The sequence below is a fragment of the Amia ocellicauda genome, chromosome 13 (assembly GCF_036373705.1).
Source record: "Amia ocellicauda isolate fAmiCal2 chromosome 13, fAmiCal2.hap1, whole genome shotgun sequence".
Taxonomy (NCBI): Eukaryota; Metazoa; Chordata; class Actinopteri; order Amiiformes; family Amiidae; genus Amia; species Amia ocellicauda.
In genome coordinates this window covers 21,526,040-21,553,328 of record NC_089862.1, presented here as the reverse complement: position 1 = coordinate 21,553,328, position 27,289 = coordinate 21,526,040, and the positions used below count along the sequence as shown (strand labels likewise).

Genomic DNA, 27,289 nt, shown 5'->3' with positions numbered 1-27,289 from the left:
TTTTCTTCATTTATAAGAAAAGAAAAAAACGAGATCACATGTAGTCAAGCAGAAGCGAAAATACAACTATATGAATATGCTAATAAGCTAACTCAGCCTTTTATTTGTTCATAATTTGACACAAAATAATTAGAGTTTTCCCATTATTCTTTCATTGCTAGGTGCTACATGGAATTAAAATGCTAGATACATTTTTCATTCATAATCACAATATATAAATATAGGCTACATAAAACATCTTAAAATTTAACACTATTTATCCTTCCATTTTACATAGGAAATTGTCCACAGGTGGAAACATTTATCAAGGGTTTTACACCAATCTGCTATTTCAGACACTTTTTCCTGTATTGAATAAAATGCAGAGTGCATTCATCACCGCGCATACAGATTATTATGAATATGCTTTGTATGAGTGGATAGTTTTTTTATTCATTTTGAGGTTTATTTTTACTTTTATTTGTGTTAGAAAAATAGTTAGATATAGAATTGGTGTAATGTAAAACCCTTGATGAATACAGGCAAGCCTATTGATTATGAATGCGGCTTGTTTTGGAGATATTGGCCACACAGCATTGGGGAAATCAATAAACTGTCAAATGATCTCAGATGCTGTTAATGCCATTATGGTCTGATGGAAAATACCAGTAACACATAATATTCAATTTCTGTCCAAGCTATATCGTCGCAGTAACTCTTCATCATCCTCATACTGCTGTAACACCTTTCCTTTCATGGAAGCTGCGCTGACGCCATCTACTAATTGCTGTCATTTGCCAGCTCCTACCTAGTCAAAGTCCCCTCACAAGGTCCCCTAAATATTGGTCAAATTAGTAGTACTTTTAATTGTAAAGAATCTTTATGAATAGCTTTTTCTCCTAAGAGTAAAAGTAGGATCAAATTGACGTCACTCAGATATTTCACACACTTAGGGTACAGATCAGTCGCATTGTCGCTGGTCCCACCTTTTTGGTTTGATGAACTTGACTAATGACCAATCAGATCTCAGAATTTCTGGGGGGACCACTGGGGTGGCCATCAGATTTTTTTGGGGGGGGGCATGGCCACCCCAGGTCACCCTCTAGACATGCCTTTGACACCAGCATGTCGCATCGCTTCTAATTTGATGGGCCACAGACAGTGTCACACCAACGCGTCTCCCAAGCGTCAAAAGGCAGTGATCCCATTTTGTGCAAAAAAATACAAATACAGAACTATATTGTATGGTTAAAAATAAAAATAAATGTCTGTATTGTGGGAAGACTGCACTGAATCATCAAAAGAAGAGGAGGAGGTGGAGGAAGAAGAAGATGAGGAAGATATTTTGTTAATCAGAGAAGCCCTTGCCTAATCTGGGAGGAAATGCAAGTTCACAACATTTGCACTTTGTGAAGGATATAAGACCTACTTCAACACTGTAGGCTGTGTTCCATGGCAGATTAGCAAAGCAAGATGAGGTATTTTTTAATTAAATACTGAATATACTGGTGTATTGGTGCTGTCCATTTTTTTCTTTGTACTGAACAAATGCACTTCACTGAATACTGTGTAGGAAAGCAAGTAAGTGTCTTGCTTGGATTTGTAAAAGGAGAAATAAGTAATTGTACTGTTCTAAAAATAAAGAACATTGACCTTAGTTTAATAATCATTTGTACTGTGTGTGTTTAAACATGGATAAGTGCATTTACTGTTTGTATCTGCATATTTCTGTATGTGTTGTGCTTTATGTCCTGTTTTGATCAGGAACCATATCCTGGTTAAAACAAATGTCGCGGCTGATTGGCAATTCATAGAAGTATGAACTCCAATGGGTGGGGAGATGAGAGATATATTAATTATATTAATTATAGGCTATATACTTCCTTTCCTAATATGACGGAGACTTTGGATAAAAAACCCATAGGCATGCCAACTTAGAAAAAAACTGTGGAGATGATGATGATGATGATGATTATTATTATTAATATTATTATTATAAATTACTTAATACATCTGGCCCATAATGTTCAACATGTTAGTGGTGACGTCACTAAGGACAGGAGTGCCATTGGTCGAGAGCTATGCGTCTCTCAATCATCGCGTCAAAAATTGCTCCTGGAGAAATTTTGACAGGACACCGCACAAATTGACGCGAAGTGAAATAATGGGTCCATAGACATCCATTACATTAATAATTCACGCTAGATGAAGTGACATGACACGCTGGTGTGTCCTGAGCTTGAGGCAGAGGGAGCCCTCCAGTAAGTGTCGACAAGGCATGCAGGGGCGGAGGTCAGGGACGTGGCTGAACCCCCTCCATTATTTCCCCTGTAGGGCTTTTCAGATGCTCCAGGGGCTGGCTCCACCCTCCTATCTTATACTCCCTAGCCCAGTGCACATTTCATTTCCTCCTCTGGTGCAGACAGCAGTGTGTCCCCCTATAAGCAAGTCATCAGCATCTGCTCCATGTCCTCCTCTGGGTGCAGTGGCAGTGACACTATAGCATCTGGGGGCGGCAAAAGCAGTCCACTTCCGTTCCCAGCAGTGACTGGACTAGTTCTTGTGGACTCCAGCCACAGCACTTCATTCTGCTCCAACAGCATCTTTTCTGGCTGAGATGGCTCTGGCCACAGCCCTGCTTCATCCGTGAAGGACACTACAATTACAACTGCCCTGTGGAAACCACTGGGCAGGGCAGTTCCATCTCCCACTCCAGGGCAGACGAGAGGAGTCGCATCTCCAACACCTCCTCCAGGGCATCCTCTGGCAGTGGGAGCTTAATGTCCCAGTCCAGGTCAGCTTCTGGCATTTCAGACCACTCTTGAACCATCAGTATCTCCTTCTCTGGCACTGGGGACACCAGCACCATCATCGAGTCCCCCACATTGACTCCTCATGGCCATTCTACATACAGAAGAGACAAATCAGGGCCTTGTTCTGGTCCAGTTGGGCCAGCTCTTCCCCCCGGGCTCTCTGGTGTATGGCAAAAGTAGACTGGTCAGCGAACACTCTACTGCCCACCTGCAGTTCCGTGTTCATGAGCTTCTGCTGTGCCAAATACAGACAGGTTTCTTCCATGCAGTGGTTCGTAGGTCTTCCAATGCAGTGGTGTCCATGTTCTTGCTTTCTTTTGTACTCCTAGCACCTAGTCTAGTCAACGTCCATAAGCCATACATTCTTTACCCAGTTCCTTCTTTCACACACTCTGTTTGTTCTCTCCTTCACCTTCCAGCTCCTTCACCCCACTCCTACACTCCACAACAAAGGGTGCAAGTTAGTTATTCAAAAAAGCTCAGTTTATTTTGATTTATATATATATGATAAATACCAGGTGCTGATACAGTCCTGTGAACAGAAGGGCATGAATGTGTCCCAGGGCTGTATGCAAATTGGAGAAGATTACAGGTGTGGGTTTTGAACATGAAGAAAATAAAAATAAAGTAACAGAGGCGTCATTTCTAGAGGAGCAGTGCCAGCTGGTATTAGTTCTACTGCCTCAGTGCTGACAAGAGAAAACCTGTTGCCCTTGTCCAGAGACAGCATCTGCTTTCCCTGATGATTTGGTCCCCAGAGCCAGAGAGTGAGGAACTAAATTAATTAAATGCTCCTAGATCAAAAGGGAGGAAAATTGCAGGCCGGAGGAAAACATTCACAATGTGTGACATGGAGAATTTAACAACCTGAGTATCTGAAGACTAAAATAACCTGTTTAGGGAAAATAATCTGTTGTGCAGAAAGGCAAGAGCAAAAACTTCTTTGGATGAGAAGGGATCATTCTGAAAACCAAACAGAATAACTATACAGAAGAAATATGCAGTTAGAGTATATATATATAAAAAAAAACATTAACCAATATTCCCTATTTAAAAAACAAAATAAAACAAACAAAAAACAGACAAACTTAATTTATTGGATCATGGATCATTTCATTCAATTCATCAAGCATCAGAGGACATAACTGCTTTCACAAATAGTGTTTAAAATATTGGTGTTTGCAGTCTGGAGAAAAAATATGTGTTACTAAAACAGGGATAACATGAATATAGATAAGGCCTCAGTACTTTCTCTTTAAGGATAATATTACAGTATTCCTGTATTCAATGTGGACACTGTGCTGATTGTTTATCTTTGATTCATTCCTTATTGTTGTTAATTAACAGAGGGAAGGTAATGCCTTTGTTGGTGGTGGTGTTGTTGTTTTTTGCTTTACTTACTTGGTTGTCTTTCTGGCCCACTGAAGTACAGAAATATTACAACAATTATGAATGCCTCCTGGTAGTTCAGTTGTTGTTGGTACCCTCCTGTTGTCTATGCTCCAGAATCACAAATGTAAAAACAGCAGGATTCAGTGAAATTACCAAAAAAGGAAGAGGAACTGAAAGAACATGACAACTCGTGGCATTTGATGCCTTCTGATACATCAGCTGTATTGATGTCCCTCTGTTTCCTATTTTCCAGAATCACAAATAGTTATAGTCCAAAACAGTAGGATTCAATTAATTTACAAAACAGGAAGGAGAACTGGAAGAATATGACAAGCTTGTGGTATTGTACAGTGTTCCTTTACTGTAAAAAAACAATAATCAGCAGCAATGTCAGAAGTATGATTATTATTTCTTAGATACGTTGTACCAGATATCTGCACAATGTCTGCAATATTAATAAGGAAGAAACATTTAAATGAGTGCACGATCCTGTAGTTTGGGCTCTCAAATTAATTAATTTATAATAATAATATTATTTCTTCATTCAAGCTGGGAATTGATCAGTCCATTGTCTGTCAGTTAGAAGGAGAAAGTAGTTCCTAAAAGCCTCTCACAGTCAGACTATGTGGAACCAGTATGGGTTTCATACCCATTAGGGAATGAAAGGCATTATTTTGAAAGTAGAAATCTGTTCTCTTTGAGTTCGGAGAAGAACCGATGTCTCTTGGGAGTCACAGGGGTACCAGACATCTATGTATGCCACATGTGAATATACATTATTAAATTCTATAACAGGCTTTTATATCATTCTCAATTGGACATTTCACCTTCTCAGACATCACCATCACCTTTTAAATTTCTACCCCCAAAACATTTGAGAAAAACAGCAAATAATTATTACATTATTGTATTCTCTACACTTAGATGCAAAGACTCTCTCCAAGATACAAACATCTTACATGCAGGGTAATACAATAACATATGACAGTATTCTGGTTTAAATTATTTAAATTGCAGTGCAAGTTTCTTATGATGGGGATACTGGTATATTAAAATAAATAATAATAACAAATAATTATACATATGTCCCGTATAGTGGCACGGGCTCCATGGGTGGTCATGACATTGAGATGGCCGACTACGCCACCCCCAGCAATTATATCCTTTCAAGAAAAATAGTAATTGCTCATTTAACAGAAATAATGTTATATGTCAACATATGTATAGGTGTGTATACCCCCCCCCCCCCATTTTCTCTTTACATAAATACACCACAAAATATGTATTATTTTTTATTCACTTGTATTTATAGGGTTGCCATCTGGACATAACGAGCCAAGATTAAATTATATTTAAAATAATTATCAACCAATCAATTAATTTATTAATAGAAGGGTGAAAAAGTATGCTTGATACTTGACTTGAGAATGACTGATGCGTGAGGATGTCCTAAAATCAGGGGCAGTTGAGCACCAGAGCACCATGGTGCCCACTCCCCCCCAGAAAAGGGAGGTAGTTATAGTAGGAGACTCAATTCTTAGAGATGTAGATCACACAGTGTGCTCTAGTGATAAGGAGACCTGCATGGTATCTTGCCTGCCTGGTGCTCAGGTTGCAGATCTCCCTAAACTAGTAGACGGGCTACTGGCCAAAGCCGGGGGGAATCCACTGGTCATGGTCCACATTGGACAGAGGTTCTGCAAGACAAATTTAAAGAGTTAGGAACAAAACTAAAGAGCAGAAGCTAAAGAATTGTTTCTAACTGGAGTGAGGTTGTTAGTGGAGTTCCACAGGGAGCAGTACTAGGGCCTTTGCTTTTTCTAATTTATATTAATGATCTGGACTCTGGGATAGTTAGCAAACTTGTCAAATTTGCCAATGATACTAAAATAGGTGGCTCAGCAAATACAATCTCGGCAGCACAGGCTATTCAAAGGGACTTAGATAACATTCAGTTGTGGGCTTATTCCAGGTCTGAAGGGAATGTCCTACTGAGATACTGAGGGAACTGAACCTTTTCACCCTGAAACAGAGGAGACTACATGGGGACTTGATCCAAGTCTTCAAAATTATGAAGGGCATCGACCACATCAAACCAGAGGAGCTTTTCCAGATCAGCACACGCACCCGGGGACACAAATGGAAATTGGGCTTCAAGGCATTCAAAACGGAAAACAGGAGACGCTTCTTTACACAGAGAGTTGTCACAATCTGGAACAAACTCCCCAGCGATGTGGTTGAAGCTGAAAATTTGGGAACATTTAAAATCAGACTGAATAGGATCCTTGGATCACTTAGTTATTAATGGACACCAAACGAGCACGATGGGTCAAATGGCCTCCTCTCATTTGTAAACTTTCTTATGTTCTTCTTATGTTCTTAAAATGGACACCCTAACCGTCCCTTGATTACTCTGTCTTTTCTTCTTGTCCACCTTCCCTTGTCTTTAATACTTGGCACCCAGGACACGCCACACTGGATCACGAGAGATTGCTGAGACAGAAAGAAATTGTCAGGTAGGTGTATACATAAGTTTTGTAGCTTTTGCTATTGGTTTAACTATTTTCTTTTGTAGAGAGTGTGGTGTAGATCTGAGCCGGGAAGAAGACTGGGGAAACTGCAGCAACAGACCTCTATACTGGCAGCACAATAAAGAAACTTTCACCATATTTCATCTTATTGCCTCAATTTACTTGACCAGACAGACAGTACTCTTGAATGAACATCCACTGCTCAAGTACATATTGAAAGTGATTAAAACAGACACTATTTAGACAGAAAAACGAATCTGGAAGTAATTAAAATAAAAGTTACTTCAATTTGATTGCAACATGTGGTCTTTTATTATTCAAAACACTTCTATTTGTCTTTAAATCCCTCCAGTGCAACTGAAATGTGTGTGAGATCTTGACTGTGTATTAAAAAATGATTGTTTCCATGGGAACAGCAAATATTACTTGAGAATTGCCATGACCTGGAATATTTACCTTTACTTTAAATATATATATATATATATATATATATATATATATATATATATATATATTTCTTACTCGTAAATCTTCTTTTTCATCACAAATTATGTTACCCATATTTCTAACCAACCTGGCATGCAAGAGAGATAATCTAATGTCCCGCCCTCCCTCCCACCACAAACATACACACACTTACACTCCCACCCATCTCTTCCACTCTTTGTAAAATAAACCTGTCATACGGCTACATGAGCGCTCTTGGATTTGACGAGGACTGGAGTAAGAGGAGCATACAGATGAGGCAAAGCAACTCTTAGAGTAAACTCAAACAGAAAATCTTGAATGGCTGTAGTTGTCCAACAACTGCAACAGTCATGGTCCTATCTGCTACTGCAAGAACAGCCTATATCTTTACTGTTTGTAACCTGAGAAGCAACCTCCACAAAAGTCTTTCAGTTAAATCCTGCCCACATGTCTAAATAAGAAGAGTTCTTGCTTGTTCTCCTTCTAAGTCTTTGCAAATTACTACTAAACAAACAAAATATCATTCAACTAAATGCTGTACAAATACTTAACACAAAAATAGAAATAATACTTTCCACATACATCACAATACTATCATAAAACCATAGTTAAAGTCTAGAGGATGCCATTCACCTTTGTTAGTAAATTATTTTATTTACAATCTTCAGTTTCTTGAAGGCTCCAGATATATCTCTCTGATAATTATAATTATATAATTATATAAATTAGTGAATTATTGCAAAAGTATATAGTTATTAATTTGTATGGTCTCTCCCCATTCCTTTTCATCAGATTTCAACAATCTTGGCTGATTGTTTGTCAACCAAGCCACTAGTGCTGGTTTATCAGCTTGCTGTTGTTTCTCTCATCACATTTTTATTTAATGCCTCCTAAGACCTGCGCCTGCTTTGCTGCTCATCTAGTAGCTTGTAAAACATTGCATTTAAAATGTTCTGTTTCATTGTGAACCCAGGTTTTACTGGAATTCTGAAACATATCACCATATAAAAGTCAAATAATAGTTTAAAAGTTTAGCACTCTAACTTTGTGGGGATTTAGAAAATATTGTTACACAAATAAACTTTTGATCAAACACACAAACAAACAAATACATAAATACAAAATAAATAGTTTATTATGAGATCATCTCAACCGTAGTTAAGAAAATGCATTACACTTTTTTCCTGACAGCATTTTGTGATTTTCTTGGGACTAATATCTAAAAGAACTGTTTTAATGTGGAAAAAAGTAACATAAACAAACAAAACACAAAAACAAACAAACAAAAAAGGCATAAAGACTGGACTAAATCCTTTAACTGAAATATCCTGCTCAGTTATGGGGAGTTGGAGTTATCAGTTATAAACAGAGCACAGCTAAATGTCTGGACAGAGGTAAAAGCTTATATTTCTGCAACATCACTTTTTTTTAAAGACTGAGAAAAACAGTCACATTAAAATGTTATTCTATTTTTAAATTTCTTAGAAAGATACATGTAGTTCAGTTTCCATTCACTAGGGGGAGCCAATGTACTCTCAGAATTCACTACAAATAAATCTTGTTTACTTCAAGATTGTTTCTATTATAATTTACTCCACCTTTCAGCCAAATTAAAATCTAAACTTGAATTTATATTAAGTTATACTTCCCCTTTTTGAAAAAATGTCTATGCAAACAGCAGGGTGCATTGTGGACCCTTAGGATTTTCTCAGCTTTTGACTTTTGGTAATCTATAGTATATGATTTACAAATAATTGTCAATGTCTCCCATGCACATATTATTTTATATTTCTTTCATATTGTTGTAATTCAGGGCCTTTTTCTTTATTTTTACAAATGCCTGGTGTTAAAAGAATTGTAACATCCCATATTTATTCAGATGTCTGAACTGTCTAAACTACAGCGGATTGCATCCATTTTAAAAAATAATGATTTGTGCAAATGGTTGAATGGTAATGTAAATATCCAATATGTAATTCCTTATGTTCCCTACTCAGTCACAGAAATTTTGAGGGCAATTCTACTCTGCATCAGATGGGATGTAGCCTATACAGAATTGAGGGATGTGACCCTGCCCATGGAAAGAGATTGCTTCTGTTGTGTGCACAATTTCTTGTTTATGTATTTGATCATCTGATATTTATCACAATTATACCCCTTTTTGCTGAAGCAGATTAATGTTAGCCTATTATTAACACAGAAATTGAAACAAATCTGACAAAGAGGTTGTATGGCATATTTTATTGGCGGGGAAAAAAACATCACATAATTATACTACATGTGAGTGGTGTTGAGAGGCCTCTGTACACCAAATAATATTCAGCACCTCAAGACTGACTGAATGGCATTTTATTATTTCTTTCTGTACATTTATTGTATAGGAATAGCTATTATGTTTTCATTCTGTTAGCCAGGTACATAGTGTGCCCTTTCAAAATGATCCTCTTGTTAACACTACGGCAGATGCAATGGTGTAACATGCTTAATGATTAAACGTTCCCCATATAAAGGGTGGGTTTTCAGACTTTTAAGTGTTTAACTCCAATTTTACTTTACCTACTCTACTTTGCTTTTCAAGAGCAACCATTTAGCCTCATTAAATACGTTCAGGGGAGTCCTTCAGTAATGGTCTTCTTCCAAGCTGTTGGAAACCTTAATGCTCACAATTTAAAATGGGCACGTCCATAGCTGGTTTGTTCTCTGGTGTATATTTGCATGTATAGTTATATAGGTGTAAAAATTGACGTTTCAGTGACGTGTGTATGTATGCGTGCATGTCATCTTTGGCAAATAGAAAAATAAAAATAATATGCCACTGCATAACTTAATGTTGATAAGTGGGGTTAAAGATCTAGCTATTGCCACATGTAGACGCTAGGGGGCAGATTTAGTCTGCAGTTGCAACAGTTACAGAAAATGCTCCAGCAAAGCTCGATACAGAATATTTAACTGAGGGACTGAATGTGTCATTATGAAAACATAAAACACATATATCAGTACAAATCAAATACAAACTAGTATTAATCAAATGTGAAAATATGATTAGATGAAAAAGAAGCCCCACCTAGGCACGGGCTTCAACACCAAATGATCGTGACAATAATTGCTCTCGTTTTTGTGTGCTAGTCTTCAAATCCTGATCAAGAGGCAGCAGCAGTTTCATCAGTCCGCCGGCGCAGCCTTTAAGCGTCTCTTACCCGCTGCAAGTGGACAATTAACCCCCACGACACCCCTATGGATTGGCAGCCGCATTAATATTCATCATCTCTTTATTGATCACAGTTTACTTTTTTAACCGTCGCTCCCGTCTGTATAGTGGACGTGAGGCTAGTAAAAATAACACAGCTGTCTTTCCTCCAAGTGCCATAGTCAGCTACATTGACTATTACTGTTGTTATTGTTATTATTGCTGTTGTCGTTTTGCCAGCACCAATGCCATGTTTAATTGTATAGACTGTTGAAAAGTATAATTAAGATAATCCGCCCATGTGCCAACGAATTTGTAATATATGAAGGGAAACATTGGCATCAAATTAAGAAAATGCCATGGCACCGTGAAGTTAAAAGCAATTGCGCTACGCTGGAAAGGAAAACAACAAATGTTACCATTTTATTAAATAGTCGAAGGCTTATTTCATGTGTTTTTTTCCTTGTGAGAAGAGCACGTCACATGCTTTCAGAAACAGTTATTTACAGGAGGTTTCGGGGGCTGGGCTGGTCGGCAGGGGCAGTCTATCAGACGTGTGAGCAACAAGCTATTTTAAAACTAAGTCCATGAATTCACACCATTATTATGAAAAGCATATCCCGTCCAGTATTGCATGTCCTTTATATACATAATACAATGAAAACGCTTATAAACGAGACGTTTTAGCTATAGCTGTTTAAATCCTGGAGACAATGAAGTAAATCGTAACATTTTGGGCTTTTTAGCTTGATGGAAATAGTATTTTTGCTTCTCCAGAAAAGCGAGTGATTCTGATTTAAAAAAAAAAAGAGCTGGAAAAAAGATCATGCCAATAATGTTGCTGAGCTATTATTCATAACGCCATGGATGACATATTACTTATCCATTGTTGAAGATTATTTATGTTTGCATCCACTCCCGATTGTAGGTGGTGGTTGTTCGGCAATTTGGCCACCTCTCCGTTCCCTAGTCTTCCTATCTGGCCATTAACTCTTTCCTCGGATATGCGATTGAATGAATTGAACCTTGCAAGGTTACTAAACGAGTCCTTTCGGGTCTGTGACGAGTCCTGGTTGGCATTGCAATTCCCCAATCCGGGGAAACCTCAGTGGGTGTCGGTGGCCACCATTGGCTGGTAGGAGGAGAGCGCTGCGCAAAAACAGACCAGCTGCGCACTTGGAGCTCAGAAGTCTGCCAGCGGAGATCAGAGGATCTGCGGCTGGGACAGGGAGAGTGTATACAGAAAAGTCAGATTAAAAAAAAAAAAAAGATATAGTGCAATCTGTGGGTTAGAAATAAGGTTTGCAAAACATCCATATATCCACTGAGGATATTTTATTGTTTGTTTCCTTTTATTTGACTTATAAGGGATATGCGCTGTTGCTGCATTACAGTGTTTTCTCTGAAGCCAAAGCTCAGACAATTCAGTATACCAAAATAACTGTTGAGGATCAAGCGACTGTATCTGTCAGCAAAGTTGAGCAGAGATGTTTCGGGTGTTATACGTGTAAAGGGGAAATGAACTGATGCGGGAAGCTTTACAGATTTCGCCTTTTTTCCGGACAGAGGTGATGGGAAATTCTCAGCCCATACAGAAGGAATAAAAATCCAAGTGCACTTCTAATTTGGAGATGATTGTGTTATTTCTCCTGCTCTGCATCGTGGATGGAGTGGTTTCCCAGATCCGCTATTCTGTGCCAGAGGAGCAGGACCATGGCACGTTTGTGGGGAATATTGCCGAGGATTTGGGCTTGGACATCACCAAACTTTCCTCTCGCAGGTTTCAGACTGTGCCCAGCTCCAGGACTCCGTACCTCGAAGTGAATTTGGAGAACGGGGTGCTTTTTGTGAATGAGAAAATCGACAGGGAACAGATCTGCAAACAGAGTGCGACCTGCCTTCTACACCTGGAGGTATTTTTAGAAAACCCTTTGGAGCTTTTCCGTGTGGAAATCGAAATAGTGGATATCAATGACAACCCCCCCAGCTTCCCCGAACCTGACATTACTGTTGAAATTTCGGAAAGTGCCACTCCTGGAACCCGCTTCCCACTGGAGAGCGCATTCGACCCCGATGTGGGCACCAATGCGCTCCGCACCTATGAAATCACCACCAACAGCTATTTTTACCTCGATGTGCAAACACAAGGTGATGGGAACAAGTTTGCAGAATTAGTATTGGAAAAGCCACTGGACAGGGAGCAGCAGGCGGTGCACAGGTACGTACTAACAGCAGTGGATGGGGGTCTGCCCCAGAGGACTGGCACGGCGCTGCTGGTGGTTAAAGTGCTAGACTCCAATGATAATGTGCCAGTCTTTGATCAGTCGGTGTATACGGTCAGCTTACCCGAAAACTCGCCAGTGGGCACTCTGGTCATTCAGTTAAATGCTACCGACATGGACGAGGGACAGAATGGGGAAATTGTCTATTCTTTTAGCAATCACATTTCTCCAAGAGTAAAGGATCTGTTTAATATCGACCCCAGAACGGGCAGGATTGAAGTGAGTGGGGAGGTCGACTTTGAGGAGAGCAGTATGTATCAAATCTACGTGCAGGCGAAAGATCTGGGACCTAACGCTGTGCCAGCCCACTGTAAAGTCCTGGTCAAGGTGCTGGATGTGAATGATAATGCCCCGGACATTAGTTTCAGCACAGTGACCGAGTCGGTGAGCGAGAAGGCTGCCCCTGGCACCGTGATCGCCCTGCTCAGCGTCACCGACAAGGACTCCGGGGAAAACGGGCAGATCCACTGCGAGATCCTGGGAGACGTCCCTTTCAAGCTCAAGTCTTCTTTTCGGAACTATTACACCATTGTTACGGATGGACCTCTGGACAGGGAAAATGCCGATTCATACACCATCACAGTGGTGGCAAAAGACAAGGGTTCCCCGTCCCAGACAGCGAGCAAGTCCATTAAAGTGCAGGTGTCAGATGAAAATGACAACTCTCCCAGATTTACGCAGCCCATTTATGATGTCTATGTGACTGAAAATAATGTACCCGGGGCTTATATTTATGCAGTAAGCGCCGTGGATCCCGACATCGGGCAAAATGCTTATATTTCTTACTCCATATTGGAGTGCGATATTCAGGGCATGTCAGTTTTTACCTATGTGTCAATCAATTCTGAAAACGGCTACCTTTACGCGCTGAGATCATTTGATTATGAGCAATTGAAAGACTTCAGCTTCATGGTTCAGGCGAAAGACTCCGGCAGCCCTGAGTTATCCACCAATGCGACAGTTAATGTGATCATAGTGGATCAAAATGACAATGCGCCTTCAGTCATTGCCCCGCTTGGCAAAAACGGCACAGCCAAAGAACATCTGCCCAGATCTGCAGAACCTGGCTATTTGGTGACCCGGATAGTGGCCATGGATGCAGATGATGGAGAAAACGCTCGTCTGTCTTATAGTATATTAAGGGGAAATGAAATGGGCATGTTTCGGATGGACTGGAGGACTGGTGAGCTGAGGACTGCCAGAAGGGTCCCCAGCAAAAGAGACCCGCATCACCCTTACGACTTGTTGATCGAGGTGAGGGACCACGGACAGCCACCTCTTTCCTCCACAGCCAGCGTGGTGGTTCTCATAGTGGACAGTATTGTGGAAGGCCACAGTGGGGATCGTGGGTCCCCCAAAACTAAAGAGACGTCCCTCGATTTGACTCTGATACTCATTATCGCCCTGGGCTCCGTGTCTTTTATCTTCCTCCTGGCGATGATAGTACTGGCCATCCGATGTCAAAAGGACAAAAAATTGAACATTTACACGTGTCTGGCCAGTGACTGCTGCCTCTGCTGCAGTTCTTGCTGTAGCAGGCAGGCAAGAGCCAGGAAGAAAAAGCTTAGCAAGTCAGATATCATGCTGGTGCAGAGCTCTAATGTCACCAACACTGCCCAGGTCCCAGTAGAGGAATCCGGGAGCTTTGGTTCCCATCATCAAAACCAGAACTATTGCTACCAGGTATGTCTCACACCGGAATCGGCCAAAACTGATCTCATGTTCCTAAAGCCCTGTAGTCCTGCTAGGAGCACAGACACTGACCACAATCCCTGTGGAGCCATAGTGACAGGTTATACAGACCAGCAGCCTGACATCATATCTAACGGCAGCATATTATCAAACGAGGTAAGATCAATTGCATAATAATAATAATAATAATAATAATAATAATAATAATAATAATAATAATAATAATAATTTATAGAAGGTATAAAGTGGGATTACATTTCCTTGTCTAAATGTTTTATTCTCATATGTATGTACAAACAGGGAGACATACACATATACACACATCCGCCGTTTGTTCAATTTCTAAGTTATTGTTCTGTGCATTTTTTATTTAAAGAATACTGTATGATGTAATAATGCGTGACACATTGTGGAAGCGTTGCTATAATAATGATACAAAATATCCAAATGACCAGTGGAGTGAGCCGGGTCTCCGTAGAAGCACATAACACAGACAAGATTGACAGCCCACTTCCTAAAGTGTCTTTTCCGAGAAGCCTTCACATACAGGCTTACCGCTGATCAATCATCTATAGAGTTGATATTACTCGTATAAGCAGGGATGCAAATGTTGTTGAAACCCTCTGATGTATTCATGTTTCCCTAAGCGTTATCTTCCCATGTTTGAAACACTGGATCAAAAAAAGGAAATAGCTGTAGTTAAACTTAATTCTGTGTAGTTGCATTGTCATAGATAGATAGATAGATAGATAGATAGATAGATAGATAGATAGATAGAGAGATAGATGCAAAAAGAAAGGTTGCTGGTGAGGGAAGCACCGTCCCCACACTGCCAATGTGAATTAAGTATGCCTGGCACGGTCCTGCAGTGTAACACCAGAACAAAGGTCCGTCTATAGTAGATCTTTTTGGTCGATTCACTTCAGCACATTATCGTTTCCAACCAGTCCTGCTTGTGGTTGCTAAGAGCAAAAGATCACCAAGACACTTGTGTGTCGCCCAGCCAGTGTACTGCTTTTATTGAGGGTGTAAAACATTTGGATTATTACAGTGCATGCATGTATGTTCATCAGTTTTGCAATTGCTCCAAATATGAATCGTGCATGTTATGTCAAATTCCGTGTTTATAATGGCATTTGTATCTTATAGACAAAACACCAGCGAGCTGAACTCAGTTACCTTGTTGATAGACCGCGGCGTGTTAACAGGTAAGACTATGTAGCAAGCCTGCAGGGCTGTCTGTCCACTGCTGTGGCAAAGGTATTAAATACACTGAAAATGCAGGGAAATGAGCACCAACGCCTCTGTGGATAATCTATCTCATCGGATTAGTGCTAAAAACGTGTTATGTGCATCCAGTTTATGCGATCAAATACGTTTATGAGCAATAAGGTCTGGGTGTTTGATGGAGGTAGGGGGTGGGTGGGTGGGGGTGTTAACCAATTTCTAACCGGACTTGTATTAAAAAAGCTCTCCCCTAAGTGTAACACCACATGTGGCCATTTGATGGCAGAATAATATTTATTTAGTTTGTGCTGTGCGGTGGTTCCTGTGACAGTCTGAGTATTTTATTTTATTTCTTTTTTTCTATTCTTTTTTAGTTCTGCTTTCCAGGAAGCAGATATAGTGAGTTCTAAAGACAGTGGACATGGTGATAGTGAACAAGGAGACAGTGACCATGATGCCACCAATCGAGGTCATGCATCTGGTAAGTCTTTGCGTTTTAAAATTATTATTGCTTTTTAAAGAGTAAATAAACACATAAAGCCAATGTGTGATTGATAGATCTATATTTATATGTTTTCCAAAGCAGTAATTAAGCTAAAATATTAAAGAGGACCAGCTGTGGTATGTGATTATGCTCAACAAGTTAATTGCTAAGATAATGCTTGGGTATTTTATTCAAATGTTAAAGTCACTTATCACTAGAATGTGCTAATCAGCAAATGCCATGGACATATATTAATTTGCGTCTACATACCTTTCTCAGATTAAGAAAAAAATAATTGTGAAACATAAAGCTGATTCTTTTGATGGTTTTTATTTTGTTTGATACCAGTGATTCATAGTTCACACCTACCTCTGTTATTTCATATTCTGATTCTAGTGCAGATATGAGTGTTGTAATTAGTATTAGAGGCTTGATGAATCCTGACACAGACACACACACTGTGTCTAATCGGGCTGGGCATGTTGGGTGAATTGAAGCAGTGGCACTAGGTGGGGGAATGTGCTGTTGCCCCACATTTAGAGACGCAGTTGTCTTGACAAAGGCAATCTCTTCCTTGTTGCTTCACTAGTTCTTTATATGGGAAACACTTTTAGAACAATAGGGCTACTGAATGGCTCAGTTAATTTAATTCGGCTGTTTATAAATATGCAGCCTTAATGAGGTCTTTTGGATCGCCATTAGCCTTCCACTACTTGAGGGACGTGACGGAATTTGGAACAGAATTGATTTGCTATTTAGGGTCTGGGAACTAGATAAACTAGGTTCTGCCAGATGCTGCTTAGAAACAAATAGTCAATTCATAAGCTGGGCGCAGAAATGTAATTCATTCGTGTGGCTCTTTTTTATTCTTCATTCTAACTCCCTTTCTTTATTTTCTTTATTATATATTTTTTTGTTCCTTATTATACCCGTAGTCAAATTGTTTACTCAAGAATTGATATTCCATCATGGCTATTATTTAAATGAACTGTATTTAAACATCTTAGAAAGAATGGTCATGAATCTAGAAATGGTGAATCGTGCACATGAACAGAGAATGTGATTTAGAAAACGGCAAACTTTCACACCAAATTAACATTACAGAATGTAGAAATGTCCCACACTAAAGTGGATCACCTGTATTACAGCAAAACATGTTCCACGGCCATTTCAGAGCATGATAATACTTAATAATTGTGGAATAAAATGTATGTGATCCAGCAACATTTTAATTCAGCAAATCCAAAGAGTAAAATAAAATGTAAAATAATAACAGATTGAATCTGACAAATCTATGTGCATGCCTCTGTGAACAGAATAATTTATTAGCTCTACTTCGTTGTAACTGTATAATTTTAAGAATATAATATTCATTACCATTATGGTTGTTTGTGATATGACTTGAGCACATTTTAGACTTTGGCTAAATTAATCTAGTATCTGAGAACCTAACCATTAATTTGCTATCTTCCTCACTAAGACAATGTGGTGTAGAAACAGTTTTGTAATCAATATATATTAGGATTGCAATAGAGTGTGTGTGTTATATGAAGATATTTTTTTTCCAAACTGGGAATACTTATCTTCATAACATCTTTACATAAACATGTTCTGCTTTAAGATAATTTGGAGCTTTTCTTGTTGTTACACGTGCTATCACACAGAGTGTGTTCCGCCACTGTGAGATGTAAACTGTGACTAACTGACCTCAGAAATGGATTGAACACAGTGGGGCTCAAGTTTGGATTTGTTACTGACTGCTGATTTGAGATTATTTTTTATTGAAAAGTAATCAGCCATGAACAGACACCTAGAAGAATAGAAGTCAGGTCTATAGATCTTAGCCTACTGTTGACCGGGCATTTTATGTATTCGGCTTTTACTGGGGAGACCGAAATGTCCAGTAGTTCTGCGGGCATTACATTTTAGACATACATACAGATTTAATGTCCATAATATATATTTATTAGGTGGGAATGGATAATGAAGGTAATTGGTAGCTGAGGTTTTTAATTATTGTCTCTTAATTTATTCCCTCGTTATGCTTTGCTAAAATGCTGAATTCTGCTTAAAAGATCTAATTGAAAATATAATTGAATGGAAGTTTAACAATTATTATTAATAAAAATAATAATATTATTATACTACTATGTAAATGTAATATATGGGATTTGCAAGCATATGTTTTAAACACTTTGAAGTAAATGGATGGATAAACAGTTAATTACAATATGAGTATCTTGTGCTATTACAAAATATATTTTTATTTTTATGTTATAACTCAAAGTTTGACAGGGATTATTTAACCTCTCACAGGATGCAACCCAATGAATAAATAGTAATGAACCTTACAAGGTTATTTCCACCCTGAATTCCAAGAATTCACATAGATTGAATTCTCTGATGATATAAAATATTTATATGGCGTTTTGGCAGAGTAAGTACTTTTCAGTCTGCATTAATTTGACATTGCATTCAGCTGCTATGTTAGAAATATATATATATATATATATATATATATATATATATATATATAATATATATATAATTACTACTACTACTTGTATTGTTATTACTACCACTACACTACTACTACTACTACTACTACTACTACTACTACTAATATATATATATATATACATTATGTATTATTATTATTATTATTATTATTATTATTATTATTATTATTATTACTAGTAGTAGTAATAATAATAATCAAAGTAAACAGACACTGTTCAGAATTAATCTGTACCACCCACAATGCTTAGTTGAGCTTCTCTGTGGGTCTGTCTGTTTATTTAATAATGATATATTTAGTTTATAACAGCCTTCATCATATATGAGGTTTACAGGACTCTAATGTTTACGTAGTAAAGACAAGCAGCACTGTTCTAAGAACTTAAGTATTGTCCAAGTATCTGTAGTCTCTGCTGCTTGCTGTGATCCTTTATTCTGTCTGCAGTTCACGTTAGCACTCTGTAACAGCTCACTGATCAGTAATTTATTTTCAGACCTCTGCATACCAATTATCAAATGAAGGTTATTATCAAGGCTTGGGTTTGCAATGCTTAAATTTCTTACTGAGTTTAAAAATAAAGAAGCCATTTTAGGGGGGATTAGCTTTTACATCCCACTCCCTCTCCCTCCTCGATTGAATAAGCTGCAAGACCTGTTGATTTCAGAGTCAGGAGTACTAGTTGAGGGGTATAAACCATGAAGTTAAGTGTTTATCAGATGCTGATTGAAATGTATTGCTTCAGTTACATTCATAACATTTAAAAAAAACTGTTTCCTTAGTATTTTCTATTTCTTTTGCATTTATTATCAAGGCTAGAAGGCTCGCTGTCTTATTTTTTTAACACTTCAGTATAGTTTGTACAGATGGTTCTTTCAATTAAATTAAATATAAATAGCCATCATATGGAAAAGGGTAATATTCATATATATATACATATACATTATACCCAAACACTTATTGGTATAAAAGATCCTTGAATCTAGGAGTCAAATGCCCATGTATGGCATTCGGTTCTGCTCTACCGATTTAGTAGACATAGGATGGATTTAACAGTGGTGTGTATAATCCTACATTTTTGCAGCTGTATTTTGGATGAATAGTTTGGTCTTGCATTTTTAGTTAATGCATGCTGTACATTTTAAAAATATAATTTAATGTATATTTTTGTCCCTGCATTTCCCTCTTTAAATATACTAAAATCAATGACAAAACAAAATCTTAATTGCATTAAATTATATAATTGAGGTTAGTTTTTCATGTTAAGCAAGAAGCCATGAGATTATATATATATAACTCAGAAGGTGGCATTCAGCACCTTTTTCAGAGACAGATATTTGCCAATTAACTCATCATTAACAGATATGCGTCAATAAAAAATGCTAGAATACCAGTTTCTCCTAAATGAATTTGGCTTCATGATTTAAACTTATCTTATTTTAGCTTATTTTGTGTTTTTCTTACAGTAGCTCAGTGATAACTTTGCTGTCCTGTATATTAAATCTGACTTTTATAAATATATTGTGTGTGTGTGTATTATCAAGAATATATTACATTCATACAGTTCAATTTAAAGCTATATATTTTTATGTGTATTTTAAGAATAATTATTTAAAAGTAAAATTCAATGTAGATACTTCATTACCATGCCTCACTTGAATTCATTGAGGTTTTCTCAGGCTTTTACAACAACCTCTATTTTATTTTAATGAATTAACTTTTATTATTTTCATTTTGAAATATATTCCACTTTACAACCTTTAAATGTAAAAAGTGTGATTGATCTCTAGGACTGAATCATACCCAGCTAAATATTCTGCAGACATTTGAATGTCATTTACATGGCTCAATTTTCTTTAAAAATCTTTTGTGAAGTTCTTGATTATTATTATTTAAGAGAACCTTCAAGATCCTTCCTTGATCTATCTCTAGCGAGAAAAAAGATTTGACCTTTTATTTTCATCATAACACTCCCATGAAAAACATGGTGCAAGGTTTATCAGCAGGAGCACAGTCTTGTAACTAACCTCTTTGATCTACAGTAGAAAAGCTCCTGCCACGAGATGTGACTCCACATTACTTTCTTTATGTCTTTACATGTGCTTTGATCAAGATGTTTCTCCTTTTTTCATGGTTGTCATCATGTTTGAAATTTGTAACCCAATCTGCAGATGTTACCAAAAGGGTTTATCATGCCATTCCATGTATTTGTTAGTAAATTAAAATTAAGTAATTATTTGAAACACTAAGCAATTGTGTTTTGGGGGATTTGCAGTTGCAAACATTTATAAACATTTACCCTCATGCAGCCAGCATTGAGTGCTTTAAGAGAGTTTGAACAGCTCTTGCAAGGCAGTTAGTGCATGGAATTAATTTGAAATTAAAGATTAATTGAAGGGGTTTTATTCTCAAAAGGAGTGTACAATGCAGAATTATTCTCTATGGACATATCTATTATGCAGAAAGAAACAAAAACCTGAACAGTAATAACATTCCGTGCTTCCCCAGTGTGTGGAAAGTGTGTCCCTGGTTAGACAATTTGCTCATGTGTTTCCCCTCCTGATTTTGTTGTTTTAGGCGCTGATCTTTTTTCAAATTGCACAGAAGAGTGCAAAGCCCTAGGGCACTCAGATCGATGCTGGATGCCCTCCTTTGTGCCATCCGATGGCCGCCAGGCTGCAGATTATCGTAGCAATCTGCATGTTCCAGGAATGGACTCTGTGCCAGACACTGAGGTATTTGAAACTCAAGAGCAAACTGGGGAGAGATCTTTCTCCACCTTTGGCAAAGAGAAGTCACATCACGGCACGCTAGAGAGGAAAGAGTTTGATGCACTTCTGTCTAGCACACGTGCGCCTTACAAACCACCTTATTTGTGTGAGTATTAGTAATTAATTTCAATCAGATCCAATGCAACAAAAACATAAAATGGCTGGAAGTGCCATTAAATTCTTTTCGCTACCACTAATCTTTCCATTTTCTAAAGCTATAATACTGTCCAAATAAAAACCCCTTTTCATTTGATCTTTTTTCCTCTTTATCTATCTGTCTACCTGTCTTTAAAATACATTTCTTACCTATGCAGTGTTTTCCCATTGTTTTGTTGTGTATAATACTTATATATATATATATATATATATATATATATATATATATATATATATATATACAATTTGGCTGTAAAATCTTTCAATAAGAGTTAGATAGCAATTTGATTTAATTAGTCTGTTGTGACTTGTCATTGGAAAACAGAATGGTTTACTTCCATTTCTCCATCTACCTACAGTGGCCTGGAGAGTCTGGAACTCTCATTTTAAAATGGAAATTATATATTTTTTAATATATGTATATGTAATATTTAAAAAATCAAACCAGGGGATTATCTTTCTCCATGTCTGAGAAGAGAATTTGCAAAAAATACAGTGAACCAGTCTGATACATTAGACCATGTATACCTATAGTTAAAACAAAATAAACAAAATAAACACAATAATAATAATAATAATAATAATAATAATAATAATAATAATAATAATAAATCAATAACTATTTGACTGAACTTGCTTTATTCTATGCATTAGATCTCCCTATTTAGGGGAAACATTTTAGAAACATCTTCCAATTTAAAAAATATGTAATTAAAATATGTCACTGTATTGACAAAGGCATTTAAAAATAAGCTTTACATTTAATATACTGTTTTGTAAATAAAATAAAGAATGTGTAATCTTAATGGCACGTAATTTGAAAAGCTGGTTTGTTGTAAAAAATTCACAATAGATACATCATTGCAGCTATTTCTGACCAGTAACTTAATTTGCTATTAGTACTGGATTCATATTTCATCCGTTCAGTTAACTGCTGATAGAGACATGTCAAGCAGTTTAGATGGAAGGGGAAACCGACTTAATTTTCTCACGTTCCTAATCCAGTTATGTACAGCAAAGTTAAAGAATTACCCACTGTAGCTATGTTAAATTAAATGAGCATGCAATATCTATGCTAATAACATTTCCCAAAGGTAATAATCAAATGTTGTTCTGCATGATATTTGACTAATTTAGCAATGTGCCTTCATTTGTACAATTTTATCTTAGTCAAAAGTAGATAAATAATTACTGCAGCATCATTCCATCTCCCCAACTGTTTAACTGCTTTCTACAGGCACATTTTTGTTTGTTTATTTCTTGTGAAGTTTTTTTTAGTCTTATTAATATTATTTTGAAGCAGACTTGATCTTAATCCATGCATTTTCTTTGCTTACAGCGCGGAAAAGGATTTGCTAGTCCCTTTCGCGTGGACATACCTGAGACAGCATGAATTTGCACAATAGTCGACCAACAAAAGCATCAAGTTTTCAACTTCATTATCTTGGCCATCCAGTTGTACATTACCTTTGGATTATTCTGCCAAGGGGGACAGAGAAATGTGATGGCCGACACTAGGACCTTATTGCTCTCAGCAGGCCTGAGAAATGAGTTGAAATGGAACTGTAAAAAAAAACTTAGGGGTGACACATCTCACCTCTCTAATCTGTGTGTGCCTGTTTACAGCACTATGTATATCTTAAAATGTCACTGAGCCCTTTAGATGTTTATACTCACACCGAGAAGCCAATTGTACAGAAAAATATTTGTGCATTATAAATGCAATATCACTGTTTTAGACTTGACTGTTTTATATTATTTTTGTGTGGTCAGGTGTTCCCAAATTTATTCCAACTTTATAAGGAAGATTGTGATCATGTTTTTTTTCACTAGTGGGTCAGAACGGTGTTGGCCTACAACTTAATCAGAGACATTCTGTAGTTTATATCATGTGTGCGAAGTGTTTACTGTACTATTTCAAAGCTTCTAAATAAATATAAATCTATATATATATATATATAAATATATATACTTTTCTGAAAGTGTGGTATCCATGGTCAGTTTCTTATCCACCATAGAGTTTCATAAACTGACATCCAGTGCTATAGAAGGCATACCGTGATACAGGGAGTTCATTTTGGAAGGCCTTATTTTCACTCCCACCAATTTAATTTTTGTTGGTTTTGTTTTTTACATTTTGGAATATGAAAATTCATGTCTATAAATAAAAGGAAGTAATAAATTAGATTTGACATCATGGTAATTCTGTGTTATTGTAACCAAAAAGAAACGGGCAATTAAAAAAGCTAAATATCAAAGGTATACATACATTCAAACACACACACGTCAATGCCAAGAGGTGATTAATAAACAGATAAATACAGAATATTTTGGCTTGCGTGTTTTTGTTATTTTTTCTTTGTTTCTGTTTAAACTATTCAGTTTATACATTTCTTCCAGCAATGCCATTTTGGTTACGTATTTGGCTTTACCTCTTTCAGTAAAGTACCCATTACTGCAAGCCACACCCCCACCTCCATTTGCCTCAATTTACATTTTAAATGGACTACTACAAAAATGAAAATTGTGGCAAATGGAGGTGGGGATGTTGAATTGACAGGATACAACAAGAATATATCAAACTTTGTATGACACTAAAGTTTAAAATAGTGATTAAAATATTAGTGAATAGTGAGTATAATATTACTCTTCCAAACTTTCTTTCTTACACTAAATACATGGCTCGTTGCTTTGCACTAACACATTGGTATTGAAGGTGATTAGCATGTAATATTTTGAAACATACATTCTTGGTAGGCTTTTGTCCCTTATGTTTATATAATAAATATTCTTTAAAAGCTTAACTATCCACTTGTCTTCCTTAGCTTTATATGTATATGTTCCCAAAATACCACAATTTAAAGACAAAAAATCCTACAATGTCCTACAATGGAAAAAAGAAAAACATAAGTATTGTATTCTATAGAAAACTTGCCAATTAACCTAATAATTAAGAGCAAAAAGTAAATGGATTTTTTGTTTTGTAATAATTTTATTGATCATATATTTTATAAATAAATAGACATTTTATAATGCTATTAGACTAGTTTTATACTCTATTAAATAAAATGTCAGTATTCAAAAATCACACTTCTATCAAATAGAAAACATATTGGAATATTTTAAATATTTGTAAATATGATCTAAATGATCTCTTAAGACATTGTAATTCAGAAGATAATGCAATCTAATTTTAAATGTAACCAGCAGTATAGAGTTGTAGAAACTGGTTGTCGGTCACAATCAGCTTCAGATTGTTTTCATATTATCACAATATTTTGAATGAAAAATCACTCAAAATGTCAGAAGAACAGTCAATACCAGTTTCTTTACCATTTTGCTGTGCTTACATTTTTCTGCTTTAACAATTGTTTGTGAGTGTGTGTATGTCAACAAAATGCTTTCAATATGATGTTACTTACAGTTATCTGCAAGAAACACAAATTTACACAACTGCAATAACAATAGACATGCTGAATTATATTGTGTGAAGATATTAATATAGTTTTGCTAATGTACAATTTTTTTGAAATTGCATTCAAATTTGCATACTTCATTGGAAAGTTGCAAGTTATTTAAACATATAAAACTACTAATATTATATTAATATTATACTTAATGTTACAATCTAAGAGAAAACAAATGCATTATAGCTATTCTAAAGTTTTTAAGCAATTTACTTTTGGTGTGAAACAATTCATATAGTCATACCTGCCCATGGTATAGTATTTTAATATGGACAATAAGTTTCCATCTTAAATCTATATTGTCAAAGCAGACACAACAATTGTGAAATTACAAATATTTCAAATTTAGGACTATTACTTTGGGGATTCCACAATTAAGGTGTAATATTCTTTGAAAAATAGGATGACCTATTTATGAAATTGATTATATTAGGAAAAATGATTGTCAGCAAATGTGTTTCCTATGAAATATAATGCATCTTCATAAATTCATCCTGGAAATACACCAGCAGGCAATAAATCAAGAATACAGTTTTAAAATAATGTATTTTGCTGAGGTACTTTAAATTATTGTAAAAATGTTTCCAAAAATGACCTCCTACATGTGACCTCAAGTCAGATATTAATTTCTTTTTTGCAGACAATTCAACCACAAGTAATATTATTCAAGTGTAATAATGCACAAGAGGAACTAAATTAGAAAATCATTAAAGCCAAATGAAAGATAATTTCAGAACAAAATAAATGACTTACAATTCCCAATACAAGCTTTGATTTTCAAAATGGGAAACAAATGTGACACGGATTTCATATTCTTTGGGTAAGTGTTAACTGTTTCGGAGGTGAGGATCATACATTTAGCAATACATCTTTGACATTTCTATGAATACTTTTTATTTTAGTAAATGTTTTCTTCAAATCTATGTAATTCAATACCATTACATTAACCACCTTACATTTTGTAACATAAAGACATATCAAAGATTAGTGTTTTTTTACATTTTAGATTTACTATTTACAGCTGTTTTAGAGTAGGCACATATTTTATAACTCTTTGTACACCTGCTTAGAGTTTTGCTTAGAAACATGGAAATATCAATGTGTGTTCACATAGTTAATATTGGGGTGCTGTGCAAAACAAATTCTTGTTCTGGGGCTGTATTGAAATTTGAGACAATTGATGTTTAATATAAAATCATGTTGTTCATGTTACTTTATCCACTTTATTGCACTACTTTTTTTCTGTAAATCATCTGGTGTTATAAAAGACTTTGTGGAACACTAATTTAATTAAAATGTAAAATATGTTTGCATATCTTTTAATAGATTTTGCTGGTATGATGACTCAGTGTTGGAGGAAATTATAACTCATTGCTCTTAGATAAATAACACTAGTTAACATTTGTAATGTGGTTGTTGTCTTTGCTTTGTTATTAGAACACACTCTATTATTGTATGTTCAATTTAATAACACATCTATTATATTTAGAAACATCAGTGAAGAGAGTGTTAAACGTGACCAAAAATAGACAAAAAAAAACAGCAGTAACCCAATATTACTCAACATTGTCATAAAATTTCAGAACATCACTTATTGTCGTAGCAGAAAACATTTGTTGAAACATGTATACAACTTTATTGATGTGATTCTGTCAGACATAATATTGTAGTATCAAAAATAATGTACTTATATTGATGTTACTAGTAGAGGACATTATATATGATGTTATATGCACATTATTATAGTATATTATTTACACAACTTATTTGACTTTACTCTGTCAGCAGAAACAGCAACCTTTGTCAGTCCACTACTGGATGAAGGCCTGCCCAAAATGTTTCCCCTTGTTCTGACAGCATCTCTTTTCCAGGTCACCCCAGCAAAGCTTCTCAGTCATTTTAATCTCTTGGGATCAACTGAATACCTTCACTACTTCATCTCTTATCTGTTCTTCTTGCAATGTGTCTGGCCAATTCCATTTTTACATCTTCACTTTCCATGATTCCTATCTCTTTCTATATATATAAACACAGTATATAGCACCATACAGCCAATTAACACCAATTAATACAAGCTTAGGAACACCAGAAACAAGACAATTTAAACAACAGTTACCAACACTATATGTGTATTATTTTTCACATTAACCCTTCAGTTCGATCATAAGTGTGTGATAGAAAATGTAAAACATACATTTACCTGAACTGTGATATTTCATCCAGTAACCATCCACTAAAAACAGTCCCTAACATAACTAGAAAACAAAAATGACATCTACATAGATCTTTTTATATATTTTTTTACTAATGTTGAGGTCATCTAAC

The 27,289-nt window shown here is 36.3% G+C and overlaps 1 protein-coding gene across 3 annotated transcripts; it reads left to right on the top strand.

Moving 5' to 3' along the window:
• Nucleotides 1-11,548: 11,548 nt before the first annotated feature.
• Nucleotides 11,549-23,815, top strand: LOC136766585 (protocadherin-10). Of its 3 annotated transcripts, none has more exons than XM_066720152.1 (5): nt 11,549-14,335; nt 15,494-15,552; nt 15,946-16,052; nt 21,148-21,447; nt 22,837-23,815. In XM_066720152.1, exons 1-5 carry the CDS (start codon nt 12,002-12,004, stop codon nt 22,854-22,856), a joined length of 2,820 nt encoding a protein of 939 aa, XP_066576249.1. In that variant the 5' UTR covers nt 11,549-12,001; the 3' UTR covers nt 22,857-23,815. The 3 variants fall into 3 exon arrangements, with proteins under 3 accessions (XP_066576249.1, XP_066576248.1, XP_066576247.1); XM_066720151.1 differs by having other exon boundaries at nt 11,549-14,500; nt 21,148-21,305; XM_066720150.1 differs by having other exon boundaries at nt 11,549-14,500.
• Nucleotides 23,816-27,289: the final 3,474 nt, after the last annotated feature.